This window comes from Lipophrys pholis (genome assembly GCF_963383615.2).
Source record: "Lipophrys pholis genome assembly, chromosome: 6".
In the NCBI taxonomy this organism is placed as follows: domain Eukaryota; kingdom Metazoa; phylum Chordata; class Actinopteri; order Blenniiformes; family Blenniidae; genus Lipophrys; species Lipophrys pholis.
The window spans coordinates 28,231,191-28,255,726 of NC_137629.1; the positions used below are offsets into that span (position 1 = coordinate 28,231,191).

Sequence of the window (24,536 nt, forward strand, 5' to 3'; positions counted from 1 at the left end):
TGTGTGAGTGTGTGTGTGTGTGTGTGTGTGTGTGTGTTCAAGCATACATGAAATATGAGCTGTAAAATATGAATGTCGGGTTACGTTCTCATGCCATGTAGCCACGTCACTCATGCATGCTGGAGTGGTGAAAAACCTGCACGCACACACACACACACACACACACACACACACACACACACACACACACACACACACACACACACACACACACACACACACACACACACACACACACACACACACACACACACACACACACACACACACACACACACACACTTGGTGCGTATGACAAGAAGCTGCAGAGCTTCTGTGGTATTATTCTGCATCACATTTGCTATCCATTTGTCTGTGATACTTGCCACACACACACACACACACACACACACACACACACACACACACACACACACACACACACACACAAAGGCAGGCCCTGGATTCAGGCTTCACTGACTTTAAACCTTGCTCGGTCTGACAGTAATTTCTGCCTCCAAATTACATTCCAATGGCTTCATAAATCTACTGCCTCCTCCTCTGCCCCCCCCATCTTCATGCCTCTACCTCTCTATCTCCCCCTTTTCTCTTTCCTGTTTTCTCCAGCTTCACTTCATTTTTCCCATGTATTTTCCTCTCTCCTGCTCACCCCCTCTTCTCTCTGCCTCTATTTCACCATCTCTCCTTCCCCCCATCCTATCACTTGTTTTCTCCGTTCCCCACACTCCTCTCTGGTGCTGGCTCAGTAAATGAGAAACAGGGAGGCAGCGATGGGGAGGTTACGTGTGTGGGGTAGTTAAACAGTCACACACACACACACACACACACACACACACACACACACACACACACACACACACACACACACACACACACACACACACACACACACACACACACACACACACACACACACACACACACACACACACACACACACACACACACACACACACACACACACACACACACATACATAAATCCATACAGATGCATGTGCACACAAACACGGACGCTCACAGATGTGCCCGCGTAGGCAGCAGAATGTGTAAATACACACATCCAGAGTCAAACATCATAAACAGCACATTACGCTTTGATTGAAAGACGAGCGTTTGTGTTGCTATATATTTGGCGTGCCACTAAATTGACTCGCGCACGTGTGCACGTGCACACACGTTCAAATGCATACACATGTGCACAGCTTGGCCATTTTAATGAGAGTGTTCATTTTACAAATAGTGCCTGGAGGTGAAATAATTGCCCATGTTGGGCCCCGATGGCTGGTCCAAGTGTTCTCAGGCCAGTTGTCTTTATGGGCCTTGGCGGGCCGCGAACACACCCCTCACCTCCCTCACTGCCGCTTTAACGGCCGCTTTGCTTCAGCCGACGCACACACATGCAATGAATACACAGACATAATATGCATAAGCACACTGCGTAGACACCAAGTTACGCATTAATACTAAACACACACACACACACACGCTGAAGCAGAGGCCAGTGGAGAACAATAGGCCGTCTGACAATGGGACTCGGAGGAATTCTCTCCTCCATATTAATATTCAGCAGAGTGGATGTAGAGAGAGTGTGTGTCAGCAGGGACGCATGCTCATCAACCTCGCTAACGCCGGGGTTAGGCAGCCACATGATTACAAAGTACTCAGACTTTGGTCCCCAGCCCCGCAACTATTAATCCCTAACTCCTACTCTCTCGCTTCTTTGGTCCGAGCTCCCTGCGAGCGAGCTGCCAAGTATCACAGCTGTCACTTTTCTTTGCTTTCCATTATCTGAATTATTCTGATCAGCTTGATGAAGCAAAAAGGGTGGACAGAAATGGAGATTTGATACTGTCAATTTCCCGCCCGCCTCACTCCGAGTGTGTCAAATTTGCGATAATACAGCTTGGAGGTCATCCGGAGGGGGGTTTGAGAAGAGAAAGGATTTCATTTTGTTAGTGGTAACTTTTTTGATGAAAATGGAAAGAGAAAAAAGAAAAAATGCCGCCAGTTTGTTTATTCCTAAACGAGAGCCTACTTGGCTGTTGTTTTTAAGAAAAAACTGCAATTTAGTATTGTTTTATATTAATGTCAAGTTTTTCAACATCGAACGCAAAGATGTAAACATTTGGCATACTTTACGACGCACGTCAACGTTATGTGAGAGAACTCAGAACTTTCACCACAATGCCGGGCTAAATGCACTTGCAGTGTTACTCTATTTTTTTTCTTTTTTTTTTAACTCCCGGAGAAGCTTATAAAAACGCCAACGCCTGTCACATCACATGTCTGGATCTTTCGGACGGGTTTGTCGCGTGCCTCGAAACTGTGACAGTTTTCAAATGGTCTCGGTCCACTGGTTTGGCGCTCACATGGGTTTGGAAGGCACCATCGCTTGCAAATACGCCCCACAAACAGAGCTATCACACCGGAGTTCAACGCGGTTGTACCGAAGCCCGTCTCGTTCTCACTGATTCATTTCATGGACGCTCATGTCGGAACAAAGCCCGTTAAAAACCAGCTGTATTTCCACTCTTTATATCTTCCATCTGTAGATGCTACAAGGTGACCGCCAACGGTGCACGCATGAGCACTCCGGTCATATTTCTCTACATATGTTACTACCATCTGTAAATCTGTAAAAACGTGAATCACTAAACAAAACATCTTTAAACACCTGCACATTTTACATACAGTAGCGGGCTTGTTTAAGTACGCATGTTGATTACATCATAACACCTTCAGTTTAGCGTATGACTATAAACTGTCTTCATCCGTCCCGTCATTAAGCAAAGACAGAATAGAATTAGAATAACTGGTGGCTACTGTACAAAAACAAAAGCAGCGAGAGCAGCTGAAAGGCAAAGAAGCCTCACTGAAAGTCACATACAGTGGCATGCCTGAGAGCTACTCAGTTGTCATTGACGGGCTCAGAGCGGAGTGATTTCTGTCCCCCTGAGGAATGAGGCGCTCGCTCTCATCTCTGTTATGGAGATTAAAAAAAAAAAAAAAAAAAAGGGACAACAGAAAAGATGCGCAAGGAAAAGTCAGAAATGTTTCTGACCTCAACATAATACGGGTCACCAGTCCAAAGTATGGAAGCTGCTCACTTTATGACTGCCTCGTCTCCTCGCCGGCGGTGGGAGTCATGTGATATAATGAAAACACGAACGTATGAGATTGTTTTGGTTACGTACTCACTAATGGAGACAGTGTAAAGAGTCTGTAGCCTGTAACAACCTGTGCATGTGGTATATTAATACACAAAACGGGGAGAAAAACTCAGAAATAGCCAATAAACCAAATATCTGTATCATTATTTCTGGACCATTGCAAAAATATCTATTCAATGCTTTGTTGCAGATGCACATCTTTGGCTTAATCAAATGTGAAAATATATAAATCTAAGTTAAATTTAAAAAAAAAGACTAATTTGGGATGGATTGTTTAATCAACAAATTATATTGCCATAGAAACAGTAGAGGTTTGAAAGTCATACGAGATAGCAGGGAGGTTTTATTGTTGTGCTTAAATTTGGTCATTGGACAAATTTATTAATTCAATAATTACATTTAATATTTTTATGTGTGTGTTTTTCATTCAAATCAATTCATTTATTCATTCATTTAAAAAAAAGAACGTCATTTTAAAACATCAGAGTGGCTCTTTTGCCAAACCAACAGTCAAAAATGATCAAGTATTCATATTTCTATAGATGAAATCAGTTAATTAGCTTCATTTTTTTTAAGAGGCTTGACTAATTGGCAGATGAAACTAATTTCAGTTCTGGTCGTCTTCTTTCTTCTTTCGAGACAGAACACAGGGTCACTGCCTTGAGTAGCAACACTGACTGCACAGAAACACAAAATAGTTTGTTTTTTTCAGTCGAACAGCACAATATCAAAGCTGTGGCGGATGCACCTTAGAGTTCAATGGGTTTGTTTTTGTTTAGTTTTTTCTGTAAATTGTGCCTTAACCTGAAGTCATTATCCATGCTGGTAAGTCATTCAACGATGTCAACATTAATTTACTTCCAATTAGAACATTTCAATAAACCACACATCTCCATCTGACAAAAGAAGAATTGGACTCTTTAAGCTGTTTGTGATCCAGTGAAAAACAGCTGACTCTCTGTCAAGGCAGAGCCATTGGCCTTTAGCATCGGTTGCGTCACTGATTTCTTGAAGGTTAACCGGCATATTCAGTTGTTGGAAGCATGCTACCGACTCCAGATGCTTAAGCACATACAATTACGAGTGGAAGAAGGCTTATTGTACTTCTCTCTCGCCTTCCTCAAACTCTGACGAACGTCATTTTCATAAACTCCCCTCCAGCTCTTGGCTCCAAACCCTCCACTCTGATACATGCTTTCTAATGCTCTTCATTTCCACCTAACAACCCCCCCCCCCCCCCCCCCCCCCCCGCCTACTTGAAAATCCATCACAAATAGTTTTAAGGGCAGCCTTGACATTACACAGACAGAGATTCATATATTGATGTCTAGTGGGAACGGCAGTGAGCTGTGGAAACGCTGCTGATATTCAATAGTCACTTCTTGTCCGGTGCAGGCAGACGTTTTGCCTGCGGTAGGCGAAGATTAGTGCAAGTAAGGGTAGTTGGCCCAGACACTGCAACCAATTACAGGGACTTATTCTACAGCGACAGTTGCTGTTATTAAAGGTGGCATTTCTTATTAGTACATGACCGAAGCCATCCAATTAAAAGTCCTCATTTGACTTTAATTTCAAAGCCACTTGTAAGACTGAAATACAAACGTAAGAGGATTTTCTTATTGGGAAGAGTCGGAAACAAGAAGAACAAATGAATGAAATGCTGATGAGAAGCAAAAGTGTACATCCGGTTTAGGTCCACACTGCCCTTGTGTGTGCCATTATCTCATTTCTCCTTCAGTGCCAATCACAAAGTCAACGCAAACAGAGTCTGTTTAAGATTCCGTCCCACGTCGAGCCGTTTCCATCACATGTTAGCTGCACTCTGCACATATAAATCAGTTAACTGGCCACAAACTGTGTCAGTCTGGAACCGTTTCTATAAAAAAGGTCGATTTATCTTACCACATACTGGCCAACTTTGTCCCTCACCGGCCACCTAACTGCCACACTAAACTGCACACGCAGTTAAACACTTTCCTTTCCATCTGTGGGACCAGTCACGGTGCCGAGCATGAAACAAAAATACACACACCGCTGACCGGTGCAGAGCTCAGGCTTTCACTTATTGCCCTTCACTGACGCACACATGCAGACATCAGCCTGTTGACCAAGTTTTTCTCAGCTCCAGCATGTCCTTTAAAAATGAAAATGAGGACGCCTTTATTTGTCTCTATTTGTGTTTAAGCAAACTGCGTGATAATTTCCCTGTTGGCTGTGTAGTCTACTTACTCCGGGATGAAGTGAGCAGGCGAGTGTGAGCAGCGGCGCAGTTAATGGCTTTGATGAATCTGTCTCTGTACACTCAGTATGCCTGATGAAAACCTTATATTTCTAAAGCCAGTGTTCACTGGGGGGTTTGATTCGGCACATGAGATACAGGCACTTAGCGTGCAGTGGTTAATGAAAGCTCCAAAGCTTTGTGTGAAGAAGGGGGGGGAAAAAAAAAAAACTGATCTAAAACAAGGAGTTACCTTAATGGGAGGATTGTGCCCACTGGGAGCTTAGTGTTTCGCATACGCAGCGATGACCTTCAGGAAGTATTTTCACGAGGTACTTAATTTCAAAAAGGTATAACCGTTCTGATGGGGATAATTATTTAGCTCAAACCTTTTAGTATTCCATATTGTGCCAACTTTGAAACCCAACGTTACATCTTGGCACCAGTTAAGCAAGACTGGTTTAAAAATGGGAAGAAAAAAAAAAAGAAAAAGAAGAAAATACCGCAGAGTACACAGTCCCTTAAAGCACCATTTTATTACTTTGAGCTATAAAAGCTGTGCCAATATTTGAATATTTTTAATGTAAAGTATATAAGCTGTGAGATAATCACTTGGGCCCCGGCTGGCTCAGTTGGTAGAGCATGAGACTAGCAATCTCAAGGTAGTGGGTTCATGTCCCACACCAGGCGCCACCTTCCCGTGGGCTCACCACCCGCAGGAAAGGTTCTTAATTGGTCCAATGCAGTCTGGGTGACGGTGCTCAGACTGCCACACCCGCGACCCGGAAACGGATAAACGGGATAAAATGGATGGATAGATCATCACTTGGGCAGGTTTTGTAAGATCATTGATCTTGACTGATATGAATCCTCAGTTTGTTTCAAACAGGCTTTTTCTAACATGTAAATAAAAATCTATAAACCACGAGTGCCTGGCGAGAGATTTTAACAAAAGCTTTCCCACTGAGACAAAATCCACCAATACTCACGTCACAGGAGTGGTTTAAAATTTACTGTTGGTTGTCACGGTTTGGAACAAAATGAAGAATAATCGCAAAGTTTGCACATATTATACTGGTGTATAATAAAATTTCACAGATTGTTGCCGAATATTTCAAGATTTACTTTCTTACTTGTGTGACATTTTAAAGTTAGTCTTTGTAAACTCCAATTTGAGCCGTTCATATACATTAAAGTCCAATGGAAAGTGAAAATTAACAATATTAGATATAATTCATGAGTTTAACTAAAAACAAACACCCAAATCAAGAACAATTACTCTTTGGATTTTTATTAAAAACTAAATTTCAACAACCTTCTTATGCACTCTGCTGTACAACTATACTCTTGGAAAATGATCAAGCCACTTTAACTAAAAGCCCCCCCCCCCCCCCCCCCCCCCCCCCCCCACCTATTCATGCATTGTTCGACTGTCATTATTACTATTGAGAAATTCGAATTACAGTCATTTGCCAAATAAAGGAGGTTAAGTACAGAGTAAATTACCATTTTTCCACTGCAGTTACTAAGTTATTATTCCCTAAATTTTAGTACAGTCTTGGTGCAAGCAGCAAATACAAAAATGAGTAAAAAAAAAATGAAATGACTATAAGGATTTAAAAATACTACAAAACATGATGAGCAGTCTTGTACACGTTCAAAGATGTTCACAGTATCAATTTCCACTTAAATAGGCCTCACTTTGAATAAAACATGTTCAAACCAAATCTTTTGTTATTTCAAATAAAAGAAAAACGGTGAAAGCTTTATATGCACGGCGCAGTCTGGTTTAATCTTTTTGTCCCACGTATAAAAGTGAAACGTGACATTTATGACCCGTTAAACTGTCACTGTTCAAGCCTCACTGATATGCAGAATATTGTTTTTGCTTATTGTGTCTTTACCGAGTATTTGCTTGTGGTCTGTTAAACTGATTATAGACAGGGTTTTGTTAGTTAGTTTGTTAGTGTTGTTAGTTTTTGTTAGTGCCTTTTGATTTTCCATATTTTTCACTTTGGTCTGAAATTCCCACATGTTTTATGCCAGTACTTTACAGCTTCTCCGAATGAAAAGTCTTTTGTTGTTCTGTCTTTTCCAGATTGGCGCTCACTGACTCTCAGCTGGTGGCCCTACTGATGCAAGGACAACTCTAAAGTCTACCATCAGGATATTACAAGGCCGTCTCCGCTTCTTCCGACCTGTGGGGGGACTTATCGCACATCGATCTACGTGACTGACTGTCGCGGTGCTGCTCGGAGCGGACGACACACATTTCACACCGTCATCGGGCTTTTGCCGTTTCTGAACGAGAACTGTACGAGATGAACAAGAGGCGATCAAACATTTAACAGCAGCGAGGGAGGCTGGAACTGAGAGCAAAGAAGAAAGTCCCGCTCACACAAGCCAACCTGTCCGCCACAGACAGAAAAACCTGCTCATTAGTGTCACTAAACTGTGATGTTTACGTTGTAATACAATTCCAAAACTAGATCACAATTTTTTTCACAAGGACTCTTGGATTTTCCTGAGCCTAAGTCTCTCTCTCTCCTTACTTCTCTCATCGCTGCTCATCAATTAAAACAATCCTCTGCCCGTTAAAAGCGAGAGTAGCACGCTACAGTACTATTTTTGCATGACCCACTACTTGCATGAGTGTCCAGGATTGCTTTCGACTTCGAAGAAGGACCCTTGAGCCGTCCACCATCTTCTGACTGTCTGCCCAACTGTAGCGTTTGGGTGTGGAGGAGTGCTTTTAGAATTAGGCCTTTGGACACTTGGTGAAGATGACTTGAGTTGGCAGGCCTAAAAACCCCTCACCCAGAGAGAAAAGAGAGAGAAAGAGCGGGTTTGGCAGTAGGACACACACACACACACACACACACACATACACACGCCACACAAATGTGGGTTCTGAGGCGGCTTTGAGCCATGCTGGTGTTGCTGCTCGTGGAGCCCTGGAGTACAGGCTATCATCATCCCTATCATCATTCACCCAAGCAGAGGAAGATTCAACAGCCCCAAGGAAAGAGGCTACGCTTCTGAGCGACTCAAAGAAGACTGTGAAACTGTGCTGCACACAGAGATCCACGGCAACATCCTCCATCACACGTACACACGCACTATAATACTCCTCTCTCCGCAAATCCTCGATAAAGGAAAATCAAAGCTGCGGCGGACGTGAAAAGCACCGAGAGTGAGCAGGTTAGCAAGCCCTCGGCAAGCACACCCTACTCGATCAGACCTTTTTACACACACACACACACACACACACACACACACACACACACACACACACACACACACACACACACACACACACACACACACACACACACACACACACACACACACACACACACACACACACACACACACACACACACACACACACACACACACACTCTGAAGTAGAGGACCCCACACTTGCAGATTGCTTTCAGCGAGATTATAGAGGGAAAACACACACACACACACACACACACACACACACACACACACACACACACACACACACACACACACACACACACACACACACACACACACACACACACACACACACACACACACACACACACACACACACACACACACACACACACACACACACACACACACACACACACACACACACACACACACACACACACGCGCGCACACACACACTGACTGTGTGTTCCAGCAAAGACTTTTATTTTTGAACATGATTAAAACGTTAGGGAGGGGGGCAGGCGGCGACTCCTCACGGTGATAGAAAAGACGAGAAAACTGAGGCCGGGAGGGAGCAGAAAGGGAAGTGAGACGAGAAAGGGCGTCTCAAATGAACGAAAGTTTTAAAGGAGAGGAGAGAAGAAGGGAGGAGGATCCAATCTCACTGTGTAAGAGTCAACGGACGACTGGGGAGGAAACGATAAAAGAGGATTAGAAAGAGATAGAGACAGGACAGGGGAGAAGGACGATGGCTGCAGGGACACTTCTGTAAACAAACCTGAAAGTGGAAATAATGAGAGATTATGAAAGGAAAGTGGGAGGATGGGAGAGAGGTAGATGGCGTGAAAGATAAAGATGCAGAGAGAGGACAGTGCCATAAGAGACGGTGACAGTTGGAAAGTACGTGTGAGAGAAGACAGAAAATGAAAGGATCATTAAAAGCTGACCGTGTATGAACAAAAAAAAAACCTGGGCATGTTGGCATAAACACACATACACACCTGTGCCAAGAGGATATTTGTGAAATGGAAGCTGGGATAGTGTGGCACTGAAACATATGCTCGTTGATATTCATAGAGCATCTCAGTATGGTCTGAACTGGAGTCTCCCTCCTGTGTGCATGTCTTTCTCTTCCTTATCTTTTCTATCTCTCAAATGGCGGCATGGTAAGGAAAGAGTAAGATTGAAGCTAAAAATATCATTAGGAAAAGAGAAAAATCAGGTCTGGGCCCAATGCTGAAGTGTGTACCACGAAGTCTTTGTCACCCTGACATATCAAATACTGCCTATGTCAGTCGGAGACAGCGGCTGGTTATTGTTGAGGCAGAATGAAAGAAACAAACACACACACACACACACACACACACACACACACACACACAGGTACATGAATGTGGCTATTTTTATACCTGCTTTACCGATGAAAAAATTCACCAAAAACTAGTGTTTGCAACCGTTCTTCTTTTAGCCTGAGACTCAGCTGATGCCGACTTCAGTCTTCACTGCCAGGAATTCATTTCCCCCTCTCTGACTGTCCAACTCTCCATCTGTCTCTTCTCCTACACCCCTCTCTCCTTTCACCCCCTCCCTTCCCTTCATCTCGTCTATTGTTGCCATCTCTTGTTTGCTTTGCATGGATTTTGACTGCAGCCAAGGGCAATTTTGCATGTTGCACCGAGTTCACATACAAACACACACACGCGTGCACAGAAGTGGAGGAAAAATATACTTGCCTCCAGAGGATTTGTTTATCAAATGTGCTGTCAAATCATGTCAGGCTTTTCATGTCAGGGCAAATTTTCCAGCCCCAGGCAACCCAAAAGAAAGGATTTGAACAAGAGAAAGGCACAATGTAATTTCCACAACTTTCCCCACTGTATATTATTCATATTCTATAAATAGAGCTGTGAATGTGAGCGCAGAGATAATTTTATCTGAATTGTAAATTCATGTTATTGATGTTGGTGTCAGGGATTTGCTGGGAGACAAGTGATAAAACATCGACCAAGGAACGTATTAATGTTGCAGAAAAATGCTTCACTGTAGAACATCTCACTAAAATATTTCTGGGGATTTCAGGACCATTTTCTTGAATAATTTATAGAAATTTCACAAACAATAACAACTGGGAGGAAACATGCATTATACATGTCAGCTTGCAGTGAGACTGCTCAGCACGTGAATTCCTGGTGCCTGGCATGTTGGGGGGAGCATTTCTGTGTTTGTTTTGGTCACAGCGTCTAACATATGCCTTGTTTCTGAGGGCACAGTAACAAACCTGAGAGAGTCTGATTTCTTACTGACGCTCTTGTTTGAGGCAAGATATAGTGCAGGCACAACAAGTTTAGTGCTTCTGTTGTCTTCGGAGCCATCAACTGCACTGCAGGCAATTAATCTGATTTCCTTCCGACCGATATCCCCTCCATTTTGGTTTCATGTCACTCACTAGATTTCAGTTAATCTCCGTGGAAAAAAAATTCTTCTTCACTTATTTTCTCTCCCCTCAACTGTCACTGTCCAATTTTCTCCATCTCTGTCGTCTCTTTGCTTTCTCCGATTCTTGTAATCTTCCTTTGCCCGGTCACTCCAGCCCTCATCACGCTCTCTGTCTCCAAATGTCCATTCATCTTCTGCTTGGTTGCTCTGACCCATATAATACTGGGCAGCTTCTTTTAAGTGCTTCTGATGATTCAATCCCCAAATCTTCTCTACTTTAGAGATTAAAAAGTCTTTACTTTCGCCAGCTGGTAAAAAATACTTCATTTCAGTCAAGCAATTTTCCAGGTTAAGGTTAACATGGGGTCTGTTCCACTTTATCTTGGTATTTTAAGTTTTGACTTTTACATTTGAATAAAAGTAGTTGCTCGCTCTTCATTTGTGCTTGTTGTAAAGCAGTTTCCCATTTTCTGTCTTTTAAACAGGAGCTGTGCATCAACATGGCAGCCGAGAGTCTTGCTGAGCTCCGCGATTGGCTTTTTCTGCTCCTCCTGTGCCTCACCTTATTGGCTGAGGTGCTGGAACTGGCGGCAGCGGCAATCGCCATGGAGACGGGTGAAGGAGATGACGGCATAGTTTGTCCCTTAGTGTGCCGCTGTGATGAGGGTTTCGTCTACTGCAATGATCGCGGCCTCAGCATAATTCCTCCACTGCCACTAGCGGCTGCCATCCTGTACTTGCAGAGCAACCGGCTGAGCAACGCAGGGTTGCCTCAATCACTGGAACGGAGCAATTCCATACGAGTGATTTACTTGTATGCGAACCAGTTGGATGAATTTCCTATACACCTCCCGCCTTCGTTACGGGAGCTCCATTTACAGGATAATAATATACGAACGTTACCGCGTTCTGCTTTGGCTAAGTTACCATTACTAGAACGTTTGCACCTGGATGATAACTCTATATCAACAGTTAGCATCCAGGAGCGAGCCTTTTCCGGGACTCCACGGCTTCGACTACTGTTCCTGTCTCGAAACCACCTCTCTAGCATCCCTGCAGGCCTGCCGTCATCCTTGGAGGAGTTACGACTGGATGACAACAGAATCAACACGATCCCCACCCATGCGTTCCGAGGACTCTCGTCCCTGCGACGGTTGGTCCTGGATGGAAACTTGCTGGCTAACGCGCGCATTGCTGATGACACCTTTTCCCGTCTCTCCAACCTGACCGAGCTCTCGCTGGTGAGGAATGCTCTCATCTCTCCACCGGTCAACCTGCCTTCAGCTCACCTTGTGCGGCTCCATCTGCAAGACAATGGAATGACCCATATCCCGAGGACGGCCCTTGAAGGAATGCGACGGCTACAGAGGTTGGACCTGTCGGGGAACAACTTGACTACACTCCCTCGAGGGATATTGAGGGACACAGAGAACCTAGATCAGCTCCTGCTTAAAGGAAACCCCTGGAACTGCAACTGTAACCTTCGCTGGCTTCATGTCTGGCTGCATGGACGTGGCGCAGCAGTGACAGTCAAAGGTCTGATCTGTCAGGCACCTGAGTCTGTCAGGGGCCAGGCCCTAAGGGAACTCACTTCCCTGATAGAGCAGTGTGAGGGCCCTCCTGCTGGTCCCAGCACAGGAGTAGGGATCAACCCCGCAGAACGAGATGGAGGAAGTGAGGATGGTCTCGGCGGGGGTCAGGCAGTGGCTTCAGTGCCTCATGGCAGCACTACCACTACCTCCCTGCTGGTCCCCACTCAAGGCTCCCTCTTCACCCTGCGAGCCAAGCGACCAGGCCTTGTAATGCCTCTCCCTCCAGGTGAGGGGGGACAGGTATCTGGAGAGGCCCTGGAGCTGACAGTAAAACCTCTCTCTTCAGACAGTGTACTGGTTAGCTGGCTTTGCCCAGAGCCAGCACCCTCCTTCCGCCTGTCATGGCTGAGGTTGGGCAGCAGTGCAGCTCTTGGTTCAATAACAGAGACGTTGGTTCCCGGAGAAAGGAGGCAGTATCTCCTCACGCAGCTCACCCCTCGCTCCCATTACCTCATTTGCCTGCTACCACTACGACAGGAGCCCTCATTTGGGGGCTCCAGCATGGGTTCATCTCGAAGTGGCAGCATGGACACGGACAGTAAAGACTCGGCACCCGCCTGTGCTCAGATAGAGACTGGAGATGCTCTGATCAGCTCAGGAGGGGAGGGCTCAGATAAGGAGGGGCAGGACTCAGAGCTGACAGCGCTGCCATTGGCAGGGATCATAGGGGGTGCCACAGCTTTGGTCAGCCTGCTGTTAATCTTTGGTATCTTCTGCTGGTATGGACAGAGAGCAGGTTACATGTCTGGGGACTCAGGCTCATACAGCAGGGGCCGGGGTGGCAAACATTACGATGACTATGTAGAGTCAGGTACTAAGAAGGACACTACCATCTTAGAAATCAGGGCCCCTCCTGCAGGGTTTCAGATGACGGCTATGGCCCACCAGCCCCTGCAGCCTAAATTGGAGGATGTCACCTACATTCACACCATTTTCCCCTCGTCCTCCTCCTCTTCCTCCCAAGCGAACGGGACCTACCGGAGCACCCATGGAGCTGGCAGCCTCAACGGCACCATCCTCAGCCAAACCAGTCACCATCATGTCACTTATGGCACCAACCGTGGCTACAGAGAGGGTGGCATCCCTGACATAGATTATGCCTACACGTGATGATACGGGGGACAACTCCCTGAGCCACAATGGCCTTCTTGGCTCGTGGTCGTTTTGTCCTTGGTTTCCAAAGTACCCTCTGTGCCTCTGCTGGTTCAATTGTGATTGGTTTGCAAAGTAGAGAAGACTGATTTCAGCGATATTGATTGGACATTGCTCTTGAGTGACAGAAGTAACCGTCCTACTATACTACTGGATGCTACATCATACAGTAGGCCCTTCTTTCAGCGCTACTTATAGTTCTAAATGGTTACGTTTTCTCTTTTGAATATCTCAGTGTCTTTCAATCCTACTGTTCCTCTCAGCTCATAATAATACACAGTAATTTATTTGAGGTTGATATACTAGGCTTAGCTGATTTAGCGGGAGATATATTTATAATATGAGGCAAAAGGCACTTGATGTGTATAGAGATAGCTCTCATATCTTCCTACCAACTGTAAGCTCTGTGCTGTATAGATAAAAAGGATGAGAGAGGGAGAAATCAATGGCTGTTATAACCCATAGATGACAATGCATCATGGTTGACATGAAAAGATGTGTTCCTAGCCCCCTCCTTTCCTCTGGTTTACTCCCTTCCTTTTTAATTTTTCCTCCTTTCCACCTCTTTTTTTTTTTTGGCTGAGGCTCTTTCCTTTTATTTCTCTCATGCCTTTTGTGGTGCTGTGAGCAGAGGACGACTTTGTTCTCGCCAAGGGAGCTGACAGCAGTGATAACAGTTCTGACAGAGACAGGAGACACAAACCACAGCATGGAGAGACTAATGAGAGGGAGAGGGAGAGAAAGAAAGTGCGTGTGAAGGGGGGGTGACGGATAGACGGAAGGATGGAGGGAGAGAACATAAAAGAGGACAAGAGAGGGGTGCTGTTTTGGAGAAATGCAGATGCCGAGGTGTGTTGGCTTAAGGCAGGGAGAAGACGAAAAAGGGGGGGGGGGGGGGGGGGGGGGGGGGAATCAGGAGCTAAGTGGAAAAAAGGCGTGTGACAAATGCAGCAGCGGGAGGTAAAAAAAAAAAAAGAAAAAGAACACAAAAGAAAAAAGAAGATGGGGAATGAAGAAGGGTGTGGGTGGGGTGAAGAAGAGGGTTGACAACTTAAATAATGTGACATCATCATCCAAAATGGGGATGAGGTTTTGCCCTCGGCGTGTCGGCTGCAGTCTGCAGATACTTGAACAGACTGCAAGCTTCCGTCATGGACTGAAGCTTTCAGGTGCCTCAGATCAACAAACATTCATTCATTCATTGGTCTTACCTTCCACACACAGAGCAGACACATTTGGACGGCACAAAAGATTTTGTAAACACGAGCACGGAAGCAATAGGAGGAGAGGCACGCCAAGACAATCAGAGAGAAAGTAAAATAATTGTCGAGACCACGGGAGAAATAACGAGCTGGAGGAAGAACGTCTAATACAACACTTCATCACAGATTTTAGAGCGAGCACTGCAAGTACCCGGTATTCTTATTGTGGTCTGGTCTCATCTTTAAATTATCTTTGCAAATGAAGTGAAAGAAACCTAATCATACATCTCGTAATAGTAACCCATTATCTTCTAGAGGCTCGCCAAACCTTAATTAGAAAAAAAAAAAAAAAAAAAAAAAAGTTTAAGCAGCTGATCATTTTCTGGTGGAAGTTGGAACGAGTTTGGTCTTATTCATCTTTTTCTACATTCACTCACGACAATGTATGTGTTTGGATTAAAGTTGTCCATTACTGTTTTTCTTATTGAGAAAAGAAGAAGATATCAACATATATTGATCGGTCATCTTAAATGTGATTTTATATTTCAATATTTATTGCAATGTACTGATTTGGAGCAGCCAGTGAATTGAATATCGGACAAATTGTAATGGAATATACAGTATAGCAGATGATTGTATTGCAATCTCTAGTCGTACAGTCAGTTGTACAGCCAAACAGCGTCTGTGGTGTAAACAATACCCGTCTCTGAAATCAATTTAGAGGTAAAATACTAAATATTTTCTTGTTTCAGCTTCCTATTTGTGAACGTTTGCTGCATCTCTACACCTTATGTCATAATAAATCGAATGCCTTTGTTTTTTCCAACTATGTTTTGAACGAATCAGTTTCAAAGTGTTATTTTTGGCTTTAAGAATCTGTGCTTACAATTAACCAGTTAATTGAAATTGGTAATTGAGTTTCAGCCTCACAAATTTATATTGTCCCAGAGAGTAGTCATCAAACTTCCCCATCCTAAATCCTGCAATTTAACTGAAATTCAAATAGAAGTTCAAATTTACCTTCTATTTCCTAAAATATCAAAGTGGATTAGTCGCGTCCGGAGCAGTGAAGTACATCAGCTGACTCAGCTGTCCAGTTTTTTGTTTTTTTGTTTTTTCCAGGCCCTTAGCACAGCATAGACGCAGCTCTGTTGACAGGGATCGCAGCCGGACCGCTACACTGTGCATTTCAACACGGACACGGGCACAGGGAAGCGGCACCTGCTTTCTGACTGCCTCCCACTGACCCCGACAAACACACTTTAAAAGAAGGAGGAACATCAAAGCAGAGTGCTAACAAACAGCCAGAGATTAGAGGAGGAAGAGGAGGAAGAGGAGAATGTAGAGAGGGAAGCGAAGAGCGAGGGAGTAGAAGGGTGATTTAGTTAGAGCCTGTAAGTGTTGAAACCCATTCGTTATACTTTGAGAAGCTCTCTTTCTCCTTTCCTACCTGTGTTACTGCGTAACAGTAATGTTGGAAGAGCTCCGGTGTGGATTTTTAGTTTTTTATGTCCGCATTTGTTCTCTGTGTGTTCTGTTTAAGAGCACTGAAGCTTCCTTTCATTCTGTGTAGAAATCCTTTTCCTTTTAAAAATGTCACCCTCAGATGTGATAATGAAAACACTCTTATGTATAAACATAAAAATGGGTGCAAAATGCTATTCCATTTATTGGTCTGTCGTCTTTTTTTCTACGCAGATGAATAAAGACTTCTAAAAGGAAAAATAGTTTCCCTGCATATGTGTGCACGTGTGTGTGTGTGTGTGTGTGTGTGTGTGTGTGTGTGTGTGTGTGTGTGTGTGTGTGTGTGTGTGTGTGTGTGTGTGTGTGTGTGTGTGTGTGTGTGTAATGAATTTGAAAACACTACAGCAGGAAATGTCAAATAATGCAGTTGGGTGGCTTAAAAACATTAAAATCAATGGAAAGCTGAGATTATTAATATGATTTATGGTGAGACGGAGTGGACCTCGTTAAATCACACACACTGAATGAATCCATCAGCGGCTGTGTGCTCTGATTCAATTTGGGAGGATCAGCTGGCCCCACAGCAGACACATGCGTCTTGATCCCGGGAAGTTTGTGCATCTCAGAGCGGAATCTCAAACCGTGTGTGTGTGTGTGTGTGTGTGTGTGTGTGTGTGTGTGTGTGTGTGTGTGTGTGTGTGTGTGTGTGTGTGTGCGTGCGTGCATACGGATGCGTTTAGATGAAGACATGCCTCTCATGCTAAGTGAGTGCTAATGCTTGTGTAAGCATGGATCAATATAACGAACCGGGGAGTGTATAAGTGTCCATCTCAGAGTAACGGCTTGCGTCGGGTGTTTGCGAAGGAGGTCGAAGCACGTATAGTATATGCAGATAAACACGCTTGTTGAACACAGTGCGAACTGAATTTGCAAATTTGGAAGTTGCACTGTTTGTGCAACTTCAAAGTTGTTTTTGTTTTTATATCAATTCAATTATGTTCCTATAACACCAAATACGACACTGTCATTTCAGGACACTTTTACAGAGAGAAACCCAACAAAGCTGCACATTATACAATGTTATTGACTTTAATTTAAAATAAATTTAAGTGAATAAAATCACATCAAATGACGCAAAACAACAAAAATAATCTGTTTCTGAGGATTTGTGTTTAAATATGTTTGAATCAGATTGTTCGTGGATGGACTTGGGCAGGCATCTTTGCTTTTTGATTTTTTGAATTTTAATTAGATTTTCACTCATTTATAACTGGATTATGAGGAATTTATTTGCGAAGCTTTGTTTTAAAGAATGTACCCTGACAGATTTTGTGAAGGATTTATTTTGAGGGGGGTGGGGGGGGTGGGTTTGAAATAGTTCTTATCTCCTCCACACTAAATTTACCATCACATTTTCTGACATGTTAAGACAATATCAGACTTTCAATATGAACAGGCAAATTTGACGAGGGTCAAATACGTTAAGGGTTGGCCGGGACACAGATTTTATATGACGTTCTAAAAGGTTTGTGCATGTTGCGTCAAAGCAGACAATGAATGCGTTGCATCTACACGTCAGTGCTCTGAACAACAATGCCCTGAGTTCTCATCAGTCATTATGGAGGCCTTTCACTGTCGCAGTCCATTATCGAGCGTCAAGCCCTCCGGCTTAATTATCCTAACTCGCATTATACCCAACGAAAAGATGTACACCCAGAGATGGAAGTACTTATCTGTTGAGGCTGAAATTTACTCTTCCTCTGCAACAAATGGGATCCAAGTGGAGGCTTCCATGAAGCTATACCTGACTGTCCACGCTGCTCACTCTGATGGAGGGAGCTGTGATTGAATTACTTATCGTGTTTAAGACGACAGTCAAACTCATGTTACGGTTTGAGTCCATAAGCACAACAGCAGCAGCAGCAGCAGTGCCCCGAGAAGCAGTGACTTTCATTTTAATTCGATTCATCTCTGAAAGCGCGGCCTCTATTTCTTTAACAAATGAGCTCAAACCACTGATGTGAAATAAAATGGTCGGTTGCATTTTAAACTCCATACTCAGTGTTTTCTTCACCACAGTGCCGTTAAGAATGATTTAAAGCCGCACCGCCCGTCGAAGCATCTTCCAGTGTTTGCATGCATTATGGGCTTATTTAGCTAAAGGTCAATGTATTCGTCTTAATGCATGCATTTGCAAAGCTGCATGTAAGCATGCACAGTCAACCGAATCTATTCCTCCACACAATCTCACTGCGCAGTTTTGGATACAAATGCTCCAGTAAATTGAGCATTTTAATACAACAATATGAATGTGAAACACACGGGTCTGTTATACTGTTTGAAAATGACCTTTTTCTTTTAGGCTCAGTGATCAGAATCTTGAAGTATATTTCCTTCTCATTTTTAAACCTGAAGATTTGTGTTCTTTTGTTTTGTAGGATTTATCTTTTTTTTTTTTTCAAGGGAAGATTATATTTTTCCTTCCAGACTTCAGCTGAATTTGAGACCATTTTCCAAAGTCACGGCTTTACAAACCCAGAGCCATACCTCAGCAGTGAATCCAACTCCAGACACGCGTATGAATTTCAAATACATTTTAATTGTTGTTGGTGGTGGTGGACACACGCAGAGACGCACACACTTTGTGAATGACAACATGCTGGTGGTCCCGAAGGAATAAAACCAAAGCAAATAACAGAGACTGACATGTCTCTGCTTATACGGAGACTGCGAGAAGCCAATGAAAACCCTCAGAGGAATAAAGTGATATCACAACAACAACAAAACATTAAGCTGTGGTGGTCTGGCCTCTTTTGTAGCGGTGGATGGAGACGACATCAGTGGAATAAACAAGGCGGAGTGCAAACTAAGACAGCCTCTGGGGTATTATGACTACACCAACTGTATGAATTAGGCTGTCTATCAGAGTGTGACACTTTGGTGCCACTGCAAACCCCCTCCAGTGAGAAAAAGACAAGAAAATGTCCAAGAAAAGTTTTGCTCCAACAGTGTTGAAAGCATGTACAAAAAAGATAACCAAATTGCCCTTGTATTGCAATTGTCCTCTATTCAATTTGCCTTCCTAGTGTGTTTTATCTTCCAGTTTGGTTTAATTATGAGCTCCAGCATTGCAGGATATTTTCTAACCTTGCTGTTGGGAAAAGAGCATCAGAAAATGAAGGGAATTAAGGCGTCGGCACCCTGAAGTAGTCTTTGTGCCGTTTGCCTCATTATCCGTCGCAGACTGACATTAAGTGAATAATTGATGGATTTCTTTTCCGTCTGTGATGAACCATCAGCCATTCGGTTTCATCTCCGGCCTACATGAGCAAACTGCGAAGAGAAACAACTCCGGCCTGAACGGCGCTCCGGGCGGCCGGCTCCTGCTGGATGTGATCTTCCAGAGTTCTCGCCCGTCACTCACCGTCCGCCCGCTGCCCACCTCTCCGGGGCTACACTCACAACCGCGCCGAGACCACAGCGCGGGCAGTTATGGGAACTTGTGTGATTTCTCTGGAGTGCTGACTTTTGAGCCTCTTCTTCGGCACAGGCAGACGCGGCCAGAGATAAATAAATAAATGGATTCCAGGAGCACGGTAAATTATTCATGGCGGAGTTGAAAATGTCACTGAGTGGACCGCGATCATACCACAGGCCCAACGTGTTGCAGGAACTTTTCTTTTTTTTTTTTTCTTCTTTAATTCAGTCGATGGTTTCTGCTTGTTTTCAAGGCAACACGAGACGGAGCAGGAAAATGAAAAACGTGGACAAATATTTTTACAAAATAGTAACCGAGCGCGTGTTAATCAGGAGCAAGAACCAACTGGAAACTGAGGAGGAAAAAATGTTTTGCACAATTTATGAGCTGGAGCTATTAAACCCAGTGGAGCGCTGCAGCTCAACATCTGAAATTCTTACATTTTTAAAATTTATTTCATATTTAATTTAATATTTGAGGTTCAGATACCCCCACCATCAAACATTTGTTCATACAGTCAAGGGGTAATATAACACAGCTTGTAAGGTCTTTTTTTGTATTCAATTCTATTGTGGCTTACTTGAAGTTTCATATGCGAGTACAAATTAATAACAAAATAGCTGAGGAAAAGAAGAAACCACCATGCTTCCTAAAATATATAAACACTAGGAAACTGAAGTATCTGAGGCTGCTCCAGGTCACTCTTTGGGGCGAAGGTTATGTTTCTGTATGTGTGTATTCATTTATTTATTGGTTTGTATGTATGTATGTTACAAACTTTTCGCCAAAACTATTGACCCGAATTGCATTCCATTTTCCAAGGATGCTTCCAATCCATTTTTAGAGCGATTGAGTCAAGGGTTAAGGTCTAGGTCATGAAAAGATAAATATAAATTTATTTTTGTCATAACGCAGTCACATTTCATCCGACTGATGTTAAACCAATGCCAAAATATTCCGTTTACAATTCCCTATCTACTGATATGTCACATGATGCGGTGACGTCATTACCCTGGTAAGTGGTTGGAAGTCGAAGGACGGGAGGGGTTGGGGGGGGGGGGACACGAAATTGTAAAATGTGTGTACATCTGTGTCAAACAATGATAACATGAAGCAATTCAAACGACCAAATGATTGAAGGAGTGTTGCGGCGGATCAAATAACCTTGTAATCCATCGGTTTCCATGGTTACAAATGTTAATAGTAGGTAGGTAGTTGGTGTATAAAGTCCTGCAAAGCTTCAGTAAAGCACCATATATTTGCTTTAAAAACTTTGGTCCACGTGCACGTTATGGGATTGCAATTACGAAGACGTTCAACAGGCACAGCGGGGATGAGTGTAAAACGAGGAGCAGTTATGCAACAGGCGAACGGTTTCTGTGTGTCAGCACACAATCCATTGGTTTTGCACGCTGGTGAATCCCGTCCTCATATTACTGCTGACATGCGGAGGTACCGCCGCAGGCGCCGGACAAACTGAGGCGATCCGCCCACAATCAGCTGGAGGCGGTGACGAACACGTCTCAGGCTCCTCGAAAGATGTTGGCAAAGCTGGTCGTTTAAACAGCCGATCTCCTCAAGACAGAATTCGCCAGCAAATTAATGCGCCTGATTACTCAGCCGACAAGAACTCTTGGAAAGGCAGGAAGTAAAGTCACTGGGCAGGTGGTATTTATTTAATTAAAATATTTATTTGAAAAAAAAAAAACTATCTGCAGAGAAATTTTTATGAAAAAAAACCCAACCCTAATTGCAACCTCTGTCGCCGAGTCTCCTGCTCTGTATCGCCAGCCTTCAATTTACAACTGAACCTACTGACTCGCTTGACTTTTGTTTTGAATATTGAAGATATTTTATATGCGCTGGGTGTCATTCACTGGTTGGAAACGACAAGACGAACAAACTCACAGTTTTTTGGTTTTTACCATTTTCACTAGAATCATAAGCAATAAAGAACAAAAAACAAGTCTTTAAATGAGATCGTGCAGAAATATCGAATCTCTTTACGTTGACATGACCTAATGAGAGGCAACTCTGCTCACACACACACAAGAAACAGAAACACACACACACACAAATCTATCCACTGCTCAGTGTCGCTTCCATCCCAACACACCACAGTGTCCTTGACATTTTCCTTTTTGTTTTTCTTGAAGTCCACATCACATCGGCAACAAAGACCCACATTTTATTTGAGTGACTAATAAGCTTCATTTTTAATCACTGGTGAGTAAAGAAAAAAAAAAAAAAAAAGTAAATTACCCATGAAAATGTGTGTTCATGAACTAAAAACAGACTTTTGCCGTGGGCTTTAAAAACTTAAGTACTATGCTTTAATTAGATTTTATTTTATTTTTATTTTTTTTAATGTAACAAAAATAAACCAATCAAAAGTTTAAAAGCTCAACTTATAAACTGATCAGCAACAAAACAGTTTTTTGTGGGAAAAATACACCAACATGAAAACATAAATTTTTTTTTAAATAAAATCTCATCCGTTTTCACGCTGCTTCTTTGTTTCCTTTGTTGGTTTAGCTTTAATTGCAGTGATTACAGTTCGTGAAAGGAGATCAGGTTGGCCTATTTTCAGGTTTTCAGAAGGACAAACTCTGATCCTTGGACAAATTTGCATTTTGAGGCTCAAGAACTCACAACTGAACAGGTAAAGAAGGGCTGTTAAGCTTGCAGGACAGAATTCATACAACAATTTACAGCCAGAACATCTCATCCCTTTAAAGCCTTTCTATTATTTTGGGGAGTGTTTCAGATGACCTGTAATGTCTTTAACAGGTTGTGCCGTTGCTGCTGCCTCGGCCCCCCCTTGAAACAGAGATCTTTGATCTTTGACCTCTGACCTGTTTAAATAAACCACTTGATTAAAAATAAATAAAAATAAAAATTGACCCAACTTTTGCATTTCCTAATCCGACAACTGCTCTGATTGATCAACCTGCCTGTCAGTCCGACTCTGACGGGGACGACCCGTTCCACCCGTTGACAATGGCAACGACAGGATAAGTGGATAAATAGCTCCTATAAATAGTCTTGTCATTTCCTAAGCTCTGATAACGCCTCGGGGCCAACAGCACGCGCATCGGGCACCACTTCACAACGACGGACAGATCGCAATTACAAGATGGTAATTGTGTGTACTCCCTGTATCCTTTGAACGTGCATGTGTGTAATTACGTGACAAAAGCCTCATCTGGGAGGGGGACGTATGAGTACACAATAAAGGTCCCTTGTATTTGCTGGTAGAGAGAGGGCGAAAGGACTTTGGGGTTACTTCAGAGCCCATTTTAGAGGTTACAGTGATACATCCTTTGTGCTTTACTCACTAAGCTATGATTACAATGATGAGAGGAAATGGAAGCCTATTGCGAGGCGGCATTATACTTTATTATTCAAATAACCCTGCCTACAATGAGGATAATCTTCCCCCAATGTGTTTTTAATTTCCATATCTAATTTTTATTTTTTTCCTCCCGTTCCATCGCGTGTCTCGGTTTTGGTGGAAATTATTTGCACAGCTGGTTCAATGAAACAAGGTTGAATTTTAATGTCAGGAGATTAATGAAAAACATCAATCATCAAAAGCTAACAAACATAAGAGAGGTTGTCATCAGGTGATTGCCACCGAAATTTAAATATGCTTTTTTTTTTGGGGGGGGGGGGGGGGGGGGGGGTCTATTTGGGCAGGGAGCTACTTATGTATTCGACCCGAGTGTCCAAGGAGACGAGGACTTTAGACGCTCAGCCAAAGTCTTAGTGCCAGCTTGATTGCCGGTCTGGCACTAAAACCAATATTTACAAAAGGGAAGCACTATTATTATAAAGAGCTGCGAATGTAAACAATTAAAGCTAAATGAGGGATCGCATGCAGAGGCAGTCCAGAAAGCTAAAATGCTCGGCGCATACTGACGCTTCCACGTTGCACCGTCCTGAAAGACGCCGCGAGGACCGACAGCGGCTTCACGTGCCTTAATCTTCCCTATTGATCGTCTCTATTCCACACCTTGGGATCAATCGCTACCATTTCACAATTCCAGAAGGTCTAAAAGGTCCCGATCAAGCCTTTTCCATTCCCGTTCTCGAGCTCGTGGAGGTGTTTCACCATCATCTCTCGCCACTTTTTAAAACTCAATCTCTTGACGGGCGGCCACTGTATGGATCGAGGCTGATTGATCAGCCGCTGTTTGACGCACTGTTTTGGAGAGATCACGGTGGCTGATTAATTGCTTGAGCGATGAGTGATCCGGCTGTCAGACGATTGCTCAGATTCCTGGCTCAGATTTGGTCCGCTGTCGTTGCAGTCTGAACCGCTCCGTGGTTCAATTTGCCTCCACGGCTGGAATCAGAAGATAAGTGATGAGTGGTGATGAGACGTATTGCTGGAGAGGTGATTCACGTGTTCTGGGTAGTTTTTCGGCTTGCAGCTTATGTGCAAAAATAAATAAATAAATAAATAAAAAGACTATATTCATCCAACTGAAGCTCCATATTATTTCTTTTTCAATAAATATTCCAATAAACATTATTGGATTTGTCACCAAACGGAACTGAACCGAGATTGTTTCAAAAAAAAAAAAAAGTTGTTGCGAGCCAATAATAA

The 24,536-nt window shown here is 43.4% G+C and overlaps 2 protein-coding genes across 3 annotated transcripts in view; one reads left to right on the plus strand and one right to left on the minus strand.

The window, feature by feature from the left end:
• Window positions 1-24,536, minus strand: part of macrod1 (mono-ADP ribosylhydrolase 1) — a 127,171-nt gene that overhangs the window by 86,209 nt on the left and 16,426 nt on the right. The gene's annotated exons all lie outside the window — the stretch shown is intronic.
• Window positions 8,488-15,313, plus strand: flrt1b (fibronectin leucine rich transmembrane protein 1b). Its single transcript, XM_080464999.1, has 2 exons — window positions 8,488-8,591; window positions 11,522-15,313. The coding sequence occupies exon 2, from the start codon at window positions 11,537-11,539 to the stop codon at window positions 13,736-13,738; it is 2,202 nt and encodes a 733-aa protein (XP_080321125.1). The 5' UTR covers window positions 8,488-8,591; window positions 11,522-11,536; the 3' UTR covers window positions 13,739-15,313.

Bases quoted from the DNA above. Each gene is read 5' to 3' on its own strand.
- flrt1b (XM_080464999.1), top strand. From the start codon at position 11,537: ATGGCAGCCGAGAGTCTTGCTGAGCTCCGCGATTGGCTTTTTCTGCTC.